General features: G+C 36.4%; 1 protein-coding gene across 1 annotated transcript in view; it reads left to right on the forward strand.

The window, feature by feature from the left end:
• Positions 1-884: 884 nt before the first annotated feature.
• Elp2 (elongator complex protein 2) overlaps positions 885-11461 on the forward strand; it is a 30692-nt gene continuing 20115 nt past the window's right edge. Inside the window, exons 1-5 of the mRNA XM_072304792.1 lie at positions 885-1332; positions 5229-5409; positions 7458-7592; positions 8672-8893; positions 10616-10834. Of these exons, the coding sequence (XP_072160893.1) occupies positions 1195-1332; positions 5229-5409; positions 7458-7592; positions 8672-8893; positions 10616-10834 (895 nt within the window). The 5' untranslated portion in view covers positions 885-1194. The remainder of the gene's footprint in view (positions 1333-5228; positions 5410-7457; positions 7593-8671; positions 8894-10615; positions 10835-11461) is intronic.

Below are 11461 nucleotides of genomic sequence, written 5' to 3' on the forward strand. Positions count from 1 at the left end.
CTCTCGAACTGCTCATGTTTTGGAGGGAAAATTTTCCATGTTTCGTACAGCCTTCTTTTGCTTCGCAGCCAATTTTTTTAGCTATTTTTGTTTTGTTTGTGTCAACAAAAGTAAGGTGAAAAATGAATTCTACGATCAAAAGTCCCCAAGGATACCGAGTTTCAACACGAAATGCCCACAAGAACGAGTAAAATTTATCTTCGAGTAACTTATAGTTTTATGTTTCTACGGAAAGTTTGAAAGAACGCGTAAAATTGTGTATTTGCGTCATTAAATTAAGAAAAGTAAGGTCAAAAATGAATTCTACGATCAAAATAACCTAGGATTACTTTACTTTAGCACGAAATCCCCAGAAACCAGTGGAATAGCCGAGACAAGTATTGGTAAGTAAGTAAGTAAGGCGATGATCGGGGCCGGGGGTGCGAGAACGGAGTCGTGGCCTGAGAGTGGCTGAGAGGTGGATTTCTTGCCAAAGTTTGTGAATGATCGACTATAGCTGTGTCCCCGTAAGAAGCTATGGTAAAGAATCGATAGTGCGATAATCGAACAATCGCATTCGATACGGTATTCGATAATTCGTCCACCTGTAGCGCGAAATTCAACATGGCGGCCGAATCTTTCCGATTATTGCTCGTTTTGATTTGATCTAGTTTTTATTTTCTTGTTATTCCGGTGCTCTGCAAACATATTATAGGGTGGTGGAACGAAGCTTGCGCAGGGCTCTATTTCTCGCCTTTTTGGAAAAGTATTTCCGGTATTTCCACACGAGATGGACTTTTCGACCATCCATTTAACCTTGGACCGGAAACGAATCTCTGCCGGGGAAAATACGGAGAGTGGAGTGAACCGGATGTTTCCTTCATACCAAAACAATAGCATGCAGAAGCAGAGAAGATAACAGATACATATCACTCATATCAGACCTGTATGGAATTTCATTTTTACTAGATTTAGTAGACTTTTATCAATAAATAAGTGTTTCGTATAATCCATGCGTTTCCTCTGTTGAGAAGTTCATCTATCGTTTGTGAGAGAACACTCAAAATCGTTCGTCATCTTCCTCGTGCGTCAGTGAACGTGTGCGTCCCATTTGTATGTGACTGATAACCAACTTGTCCCACGTGGGTCTCCACCACATTTAATCCAATTTTTTTTTATTTTCATCGACGAATTGTACCAGTAATTCTCAGAATCATGCCTCCCGCAAACCTTGAAAATACTTATGTTGCAACCTCTTGCAACAGAACTTCTAAGAGCGTTGACTGTTCCCCGACAGGATTAGTATGCTTTGCATCCTGTCATTCCGTCATCATTTACAAGCACTATGACAAGGTGAGTGAAGCTTCCCTGACAGCATACGTTGGACATAGTACTCACTGAATTTTCAGATGAATATCTACCAACCTCTAAATTTCCGAGACACCAATGAACAGTGCTTCGATGGCTGTAGTGCGGAAATCACACATCTCTACGAGGTCTGGAAACAGGATTTTGGTGATAACCAGCCCGCAATGCGCCTGAATTAGGTTTTCGTAGACTTTTCTGATAGCTGATAGCATATTGAAGAACGCAAAATTCACAGATTTTGTTTATCTTGATCAATGTACATTCTGTGTCACTTTGAATACGAGTAAGTCATGTGCGTTCTGCGATTTTCATCATGCAATCATTGATAGAGCAAAGATTTAACATTAAATTTTGTTTTAAACTTGGTATACCTTGTACTGTAACTTTTGGTATTCTAAGTAAAGTTTACCCAAATAATTTTATAAGTTTTTCTCACTGTTTTGAGTGGTTTAAACGATTCATAACTGGTCAGAAGTCCGTCGAAGATGAGGAGCACGGGAATCTACTATCAATGGCTACTGAATTTTGCCACGTGAGAGAAGTGCGGGTAAAATTGCGCGAAAATGGTCGTATCGAGCTCGCTGAAGAGTGCGATATTTCTGAAGGCTCTTCACATACTTATAATTTTGATAGAATGTTTAGACATGCATCAAGCTTCAGGTAAACTTCTCCCGTGATTGCTGTCTGTTGAGCAAAAATTTAATCGAATGTCAATTTCCCTTTAGCTTCTCGAACGTTCGAACAATGGACCTACTTTTGTGGATACAATAATTTTCGGGGACAAAACTAGAGTGTACGGATACAATATGGAGACGTAACTCCAATCATCCTTGTGGGTTGAAAAAGGTAGTGCAAGACCGAAAAAAGTGACAAATTCGGCCAGACATAAAAATCGCAGAACACTCATGAGGTTGCCTTACTTCAAGCCATGTACCAACTAAGCTAATTAAGATTTTTCAAATTTGTGAATGTACTTAGTGTTCTTAAGTATATTTTCAGCTATCAGGAAAGTCCAAGAAAACCTAATTTGAGCAAATTGTTGGTTAGTTATCACCAAAATCCGGTTTCTTATTGAACAGACCTCGTACTGCAGTGCTTTGAAATCTCTGCTCCTGTTTTATTTTTTCAAGGAGAAACAAGTCAGCTAATTGCTTGAAGTTTCTAAGGAATACACTGCTAATAAAGGAGAAAAATCAAGTAAGTTTTCAATAATTTAAGTTGACTGGTTTTTTTGGTAGGAATAAAGTTGGCATGACAGGAAGCCTGTGACATCTCAAACAGAGATACTTGATTTTGCTCCTGAGTCAATGCATTGCAATTCTTGAATTATTCAAAATCGGAGCGTTTCGCCTGAAGATAAAGACTTAAGCAACCCAGGTAGCAAGGTCTGCTATAAAATAATTTTTATTATATCTTCGAAATAACAGTTTTATTGCTATTAAATGAGAGTTTTAATTCCTATTAATATATTATAAAAAAACAATTTATATCGGTTGAAAAGATCGATTAAAGTACTCCCCAGTTACAACAGTTTCAGGCGCTATATTCCTATTTTATGAAGTTAAAAATAACAGTTTAAAATAATTTAATGACATAAATCAACAATGATTAAAGTAGTGAAAAACAAATTTCATTTGGAAAATTTACTGGTGTAAAGCGACACTTGTCTTAAAATAAAAATAAAAAATTTAAATGTTGAATACGAGTTTTGAATTATTCTTGTAAAGTATTAAAAAAAACTTAAAATATCCATAGAAAAACTAATTTCTAATAATAGAACGACTCGTAAAATTGTAGTTTTATTGAAAATTAACAGTGTCAATATATGAAATTTTATTCGTTTTTAATATTTTGTTAAACTGTTATTTTTTGGTTTTAAAAGATCAATTATAGAACTCCCCAGTTTCAGGCCTCATATTTCTATTTTGAACACCGATGACGGTGAGCACCGATACTTCCTCTAAGGAGGAGCAACAAAGACTATGCAGCAGGGATGTGACTACACTCGACACACCACACTACAATCAACGCTATAGATAGGCCCATGCCCTGTCTAGGCACAGTTAACCACAGGGGGGTCATCAAAAATGTGAGAAGAAAATCCACTCATATGCACCGAACAAAGCAAACATAGAAGCCGTCGATAAAAAAACGTATGTCGTAGAATATAAATAATATATTTTATGTTTTCACTACACACAAAGGTTAGACAGGCACCATAAACGACCCATCCAAAAACAAAATAAATCGGAGCTCTCTATCGGAAATAAAAGGAAACACCCCGATTACAATAAAACAATCGGAAATTAAAATCGGTATTTAAAAAAATAATGTAATACTAATTTATATTTCACAACTGTTTAAAATAAAATGTTTTGCAGAAAAACTGCAATAAATCAGATATTTAAACTGTCATTTTATCACTATCACTTGTATCTTTTTATCGATTTAAATTATATTTTCCTTGTTAGTGATAAATAGTTATCAAAGTTTTTTATAAGGATTCTTTTTCGACAAAAATTAAAGCTACACCGGTTTTCAGGAAACAATGATTTAAAAATAGTTTCTCACCAATATTGTTTAATAAATAATGTAATAATAATTAATATTTCATGGTTATTTATAAGAATGTGTTTTGCAAAAATATGGCAACAAATGAGATATTTAAATTTGTTTTTTATTGTCTTTTTTTTATCTTTTTATTGATTTAGATTAAATTTTTCTCATTAGTACAGTATAATACTTTATGTTTTGTAAAATAGCTTTTTTAAAACAAAATGGTCTACTTCTGTGTTTTATGAAATCAACTTTAAAAAAAAATAAATTAGAATAATTTTTTTAACTTTTTTTAGTTATTAAAATGTTAATCTACTTTCCTTTCTTTAAAAAAGTTTTGTTAAGTAAGTGATTTTGATTGAGAATTTTAAACCGTCGTTTTATTTCAAATCTAAGTATGTTTTTATTGCAATAATAGTTTCCTTTTCGATCGGTGTATAACACTAGTTAAATTTGTGTTATATTTTCAGAAAACATGACTAAATTATAAATTTTCCACTGGTATTTTTTAAGTATGTAAGAAAAATTTTTCAGTGATTATAGTCGCAAAGGACTTCTCTTTTCCGTTGGTTTTTCAACTGTTGTACTAGAGCAAATTTTTCGATGAAAAAGTGCACAAAAGTAACAGTGTAAAAACTGTTGTGAAATTGCAATTTTGAACTGTTACTATTGCTACCTGGGAAGTCACATCCAAGTCTCAGCACTCCTTACTTCAGACGTCAATTCTACCGTGCTAAGGAAGAACGCCGTATGAACATTCGAGAGTTGCCAAATTTCTTTTGATAAAATGTTTATTTACAAGGAAAATTATGAATATTTTCCCTTGAAATTTTCAGAGACGTTAGATCAAAATACAAAGAATATTCTCTGAAACATTGGAAGAAAAATATTCCTAATTTTACCTCGGAATTCGTGTTTTATCGAAGAAAATTTGGCAACGTTTGAAGGTTCAAATGGCGTTTTTCCTTCGCACGGTAGAATTCTAATCATCCTGTGTTGCAATAGCTGTGTCACTTCTAGACCCTTTCACTTATGTGGTTTAGATAAATAGATGAACATAATCCACGCTGCCTGTCAGCAATCAAACCTCTCTGTTTCGCTCTTGCCTGCTCTTCTTCGTAGATTGGTGACTATTTGGTTTGGTATCGAAGTTGAACTAAAGTCAATCGTTTATATATACCTTTGCACATTACACCACAAACTGAAATAAGCAAATGAATGACATATGAATCAAACACGTAATGATTAATTCAAAAAATGATACTGAAGAAATTAAACATCCTTCCTCCTAATTTTTTTTATTTTCTAACATCTGTTAAATCCAGGTTGATAGCGGAGGTAAGGTAATCCAAGTTTTAACTGGTCACACCAAAAGAGTAAACTCTGTCCAATGGGTGAAAGGATCACCTCCAAAGGCACAATTAATCTCAGTATCAGCAGATTCAACTGCCAATCTGTGGACACTGAATGAAGATGGATTTTTTACTCAAACATTGACTTTAAAAGGCATGTATTCTTTTCAATATTTTCAACTACCATTTTTCTAACCAGAGCAATATGTGCTTTTGTTGTTTGTGTGCTTTCGGCGAAATATTAGTCATTTAGGTAAAAATATCCCTGACCTCCCAAACTGCGATTTTTGGTCATCAATCTTAAACAAAAATGAATCAGTGAGAAGGAAAACACACCAACTCGATAACTTGAAAATGCTCAATTATCATTTGAGACCGTTAAATTTCATAAAGGTCATTGGAGTTACTGCATTTGCTCCAACATTTAAAGTGTCCTGAAGTACTTGTCCTTTGGCACCGAAAATCTTTTTCTCAGACTAACTTCTTCACCTACTGTGCAATTTTGAGTGTGTCTTAATTATTTTCATTTTTTCGAGTTGGTGTGTTTTCGTTTGCACTGATTCAAATAGACTTTGATCTGAGTAGAATGCACACAGGAGGCATATCCAAAGAAGAATATAGCAACATCTTGAGGCACTTACCAAGTTTTGAATCTCCGCATATAAACAAGAAAAAAGTCACACTTCCAATAGGTTTATGTGGCTTCTACCTGAAATTTTCAGTTTTGTACTGCTAAAAGCCATAATTCACAACTAAGAAGGAGGAGAGGGAAACTATTTTGACAGGCTCGTTTCCACACCACCTTAGGAAAGCCCGATCAGGCAGAGGATACGATGTTGCTCCTGGAGGTAGAGCTTTCGGCGCGTTTTTTTTAACGTTGTATCGCCATGAGCCCTAATCCACAAGGAAGGGAAGAGGGAAACTTGGAACCTATTGTTGGCGCGAAAAACCATCGAGGGGTGCGCCTGCAAAACTGACAGAATACTTCAAGCATTGCGCCTTCTCCTCGAGGTCTCTAGTCTCACTCTCGGCTCTTGACAGGGTTGCCACAGTTAGGGAAAACCGGAAAATGTCAGGGAAAATGACGAAAATGTACTGGAAAATTTGTTAAATCACCCTCATTTGCTTCCGTGAATGGGTTTGAGGTTTCAAACAAGAAATTTTGCCTGAAAACCATTTTCAATTATGCCTTCTTAACCATCCGTCACATCTTCAATTGTCAGGGAATTTCACCAAAATATGTCAGGAAAATCAGGGAAATGTCAGGGAATTTCATTTTCCAAATTCTGTGGTAACCCTGTCTTGACTTTCAAATTGCGCCAAGTTCCTAGATGCGCGCGCGCTCTTTTGAAATGTGTAGGGTCGCGGGTCGCGCACGATCAGATGTTGGCAGTATTGGAGCGTATTTTGATCAAAATGTAATCAATTTTATATCATCCATTATTCAAGGTCGTAGCTTAAGCAAATTTCCTACTGCCTACTCCATTCGTAAACGACCTATCGGTCGTTGGTCCGTGACAGAGGCGAATCCAGCAATTTGCCAACAATGGATTTCCTCCATTTAAACCTATGCCGAATAATCGATTCTTGTCGGAGCACCTGGCCCCTCCAAGTAAGTAAGTATCGATACATTTCCATACGTCTAAATGGAGGAAAGATGATGTTGCCAATTTGCTGGATCCGCCAATGGCCTGTGAACATTCTGAGCCCTTGGACCATGATCGCAGGTCCAAAGTATCGATTCTTGGAGGGACCAGGTGCTCTGACAAGAATCGATTATTTAACTTACGTTTAAATGGAGGAAATCCGGTGTTGCCAAATTTCTGGATCTGCCTCTGGTTCAGAGTAAGCACAAACAGTCCAGGAAAAGTCAGGGAAAATGAAGATGAAGAAATTATAGCACCCCTGTTCCGTAAAAGTATTCATTTTTTGCCTGTCAGTTTCCATGGACACCGTGACTGCCAGCCAGCTTTCCCATCAGAAGTATCATGAAACACGCTCGCTGCGAATATTTTCACGGGGTTGCCTTCAGAACGTGACGGGAAATTCAAAATTTCATCAAGTCAAATTAATCGGCTCAATTTTTCAATCAGTTAATTTTTCAATTCGATTGTGATTAACGTTTGATCAATTGCCCAGCTCTAATCAGTTCCCAGTTTTAATTTGTTAATAGACGATAACCATGCATTGTTTTACTTTCAGGTCACGCAGACAGTATAACAGTAATCGATGCCTTGTATGTCAAACCTAAGTCAGAGTCTGGTTGTGGGCGGATAGTCATATTCACAGCATCTAATGACTCGATCATCAAAATATGGACAGTCAGTAATACCTCTGGTAAGCTCATTGGAATTAATTCAAATACTTGCCCATGAATTAAAGGGTAATTAAGTCAGATCAAAGAAGCCTGGCATCCTGGCTGGCTGTATGAAAATTTTGTCTATTTTTCATCTTCTCAAAAGAAATTAGATGATAATTTTTACATAAAAGTTTTAAGTACAAATTGATTTCCCTGGTTTAAAATCTCAGTAAATCTCTCTGTAAAAATCTCAGTTACTTTCCTTGATAGTGGAAGGTGGAAATGGACAAACGGGTGTGCGCAGGCACCGGAGATCGTCTCTAGAAATCCTGAAAATCGGTGTGCAGTCGTCGGTACAGCTTTAAGTGGATTACATTTTGCAATAAGGAACCACTATCTCTGGCTCTCCTATAAAATCACATATCTGCATAGGAAACCAATGGCATGTATGTTGTTTCTAAAATGGGCCAGAAATAGTGGCTCCTTATTGCAAAATGTAATCCAATTAATGTTCCGTCTTTTAAAATAAATGTGATGGAGAATGTGCGAATTAAGAAATTTTACTCATCCCTCTAGTGTCATGAACTTTTTATGTAAAATTACAATTTTATTCTTTCATTAAGAATGGAGAGTTGAAAATCATTTTTGGGAATGAATTAGTCGTTCATGGTAGGACAGTCAAAAGGCCCAAAATTTTCCTTTTTAATGGAACTTTTGTAAAATTCAAAAAAAAAAAGAAAAAAAGAAAAAAATTACGGAATTCACTAGAGGAATGGATGGTTAAATGCCAAAATTGTTTATCTTAATTGCAAACTTTAAAAATCTGTGATCATAAGGAGGAAAATTAATCGGAATATTCCTTGCAATTCTGTGTGATTTGTTCAATAATGAGTGAAGAAAATCACAGAAAATTTCACCAGAAATAGCCGGTCAGTTTTCCTCAAAGAAAATGAACATTAGAGGAGACTCACAATGTCGCAATCTGAGATTCAGTTTTTTCGACTAGAGCCATTGATATGAACATTCTGACAAGAAATAAATGAAGGTAATTTCGAAATTTAAAAGCAATCATCTCATGATTCTTCTCTAATGTACTTTGGTAATTTTCGATTTCTAGATGTGGATTGTCAAACTATTGACCTGAAAAATAGACTTTGCTTGTCAGCAAGTCTGGCCTTCCTGCCTGGAACTTCAAGAATTTTAGCTGCGTTTGCCACTGATGACTGCAAAATAAACTTGTATATATCTTCAGCTGATGAGGATAAAAAAGACTTTGTGCCTGCTGAAGCTCTCATAGGACACGAAGATTGGGTCCAGAGTCTAGATTTTACAGTTGACAGTAGGTGGTTTTTGATTAGTTTATTTTTAATGAATTGTCTAGTTAAAAACTTAATATAAAGTTGTTTCCCAACCAAGAAATTAAAGTTTGCCTACAATGAAACACAAGTGGAGCATTTGAATAAGAATTTGAATCACACTAATAAGGACCTATGAAAATCAGTAAGTAAAATAGAATCCTCGAGAAAGAGGGAGAGGAAGGTGAAAAAGCGCCCGTTTTTAGAACAGATAATGGAAGCAAATAATATACACTAGGGGGCTACGCCCCCTGGCCGCTACGCGGCCCAACCCCCTGAAGGCGCTCCGCGCCATCAATGGGCCGCTTCGCGGCCCTATTTTTACCCTTTTATCAGTGTTAGTTTTATTTTTCCCCTAAAAAATTACGATATGAGGTATACTTTAATTTCAAACTTTACTTAAAATTACTTTAAAATTAAAAGGACGCGTTTTGGAATGACTGCTTGATGAAATATTGCAGTAAAACAATGACCACTGATGGTCAGGTAATAACTGAAATTCCACGAGTCGGGGATCGAACCCTCACCGTATTCGCGTGGGGCGCATTCGACGTCTTAGACGACTCGGCCACCGCTCGACGTGAGGCCACTGGTGTGAATCTTGTGTAGATAAGTGTAGAGCTGATGCGCAGGCTACACAGCTACTGCGCAACCTCCTCGACCACTGCGCATCCTCCCGCGCATAGCGGTAGCAGTACCGGAGCATTCTGTAAACCCACTCACTTTTATAACGTGATTTTAAAAAAACCTGGGTCCTTTTTCCAAAATCTGATTACAGCGGGCTCATCTAGGGCCTATTACCTCTCGATTTACGCAAAAATCATGGAAATCGGCCCGGTAGAACGCTCAAACGAACTATGACAAAAAGTATAAATTTACATTGTTTAAATGGGAGAATTCGCAACTTTACCACGTAATATAAAAAAACCTGGGCCATATTTTGAAAATCTGAAAAGAGTTGGCTTATCTAGAGACCATTGCCCGTCGATAGCCGCAAAAATCATGAAAATCGGCCCGGTAGAACGCTGGAACTAAGCGTCACCAGTTTCGCAAAATTAGGAGGTCTCGGAGCTTATAGTATAGATATCGACTGTGTAAGTCAGCAATCATATAACTCGCTTGCGGTGTCTGAAAATCTCCGCCTGTATGTTATTTTTTTAAAGGAGAACAAATTGACATCACTCCTTTATGATTATGTAGAATTTTCTTAGCATAGAGAAGAAAAATCACGGCAGTTTTAAAGAATTGCCATTGAGTGGTTTTCCGTTTAAAAAATAAAGCATGCCAGGAAGTCTGCGACGTCGTAAACCGAGTTATGTGATTATCGACTTACCCCGTTGATACGTTTTATAATTGATTGATTTATGACTCTAATACTACATTTTAGTTTTCTTAATTAAACAGCCATCTCACACAGTTAAGGAAGAAAAGATTCGAGATCAAAATGCTCCTGAATGTTGTTCAAGTTGCTTTGTTTGTTTTATTCCATCATTGATAAGTGTTAACACATAGGCAAGAAATTAAATATTGCTAACATTCATAAGAATACTAGAAAAAATTTTCAGTAAAATTATAATTTTTTGTCAGTCACTTTTCTCTCGGTAATTTTCACTAGGTATAGTAAAATTTTAAAATATCTATGAAAGCGTGGATTTTATTTCCCCCTGGAAATTTTCTATACTATTTTACCTTGTTTTATTCACTAGCAAATAAGGATCTAATACTCGCCAGTGGATCTCAAGATACAACGGTGCGGTTGTGGAGGTTCTCCAGGAAGAAAGAGAATGAAAACATCAATTTGGACGAACTTCAGGTGGAAGAGAAGGTGATCAAAGTTGATGAAAAAACAAGTTTTGTCATCACAGCTGACTCGGTTTTGAGTGGACATGAAGGCTGGGTCTATGGTGTACATTGGAACAACTCAAGTATGTAGTTTCCATGCACTCAATAAAATACAGTAGTCTTTAACAGGTCTTCATATTTATGAAGCACATTGAAAAACATTCTGCGCAACATTGAAACATTAAAAAATATGACACTTACCCCCCTTAGGTCACTTCTAAAACCAATAGTAGAAATCAACTCTTTTTTGTGCATGATGGTTTTTCTGTTATACTTAGAAAAGGGAAACATTTTCTGTTATTCTGGTGCGAAAACACCCAAAAAAATCAAGATATTTTGCAGGGATGTACTAAGTGCGCAACTAGCTAATCAGCCGGTTGCGGGAGAAATGTAAAGGCACCTGAGAAGAAAAATGTGCTACTTTGTGTTGCCTGTTTCTACTTTTTATAAAGGAAACTATTAAAGGCGTTAAGTTTTTGAGGAGGAAACTGCTTAGTGCGTTACTTTTTGCTATAGGAATGCTTTCATGCGAAGATAATAGTGAAGTGTGCAGTTTTATATAGACAGCATTGTGAAGGCTGCCTCAAAAAATGTGAAGGGAAAAGAGTCTTATGTGGACAGCAATGTGAATGCTGCCTCAAAAAATGTGAAGGCAAAGAACTCTCTGCACCCCTGAGATTTTGTTTTCTTACCTGTAAACACACCCCGTA

Source organism: Bemisia tabaci, chromosome 10 (genome assembly GCF_918797505.1).
Source record: "Bemisia tabaci chromosome 10, PGI_BMITA_v3".
In the NCBI taxonomy this organism is placed as follows: domain Eukaryota; kingdom Metazoa; phylum Arthropoda; class Insecta; order Hemiptera; family Aleyrodidae; genus Bemisia; species Bemisia tabaci.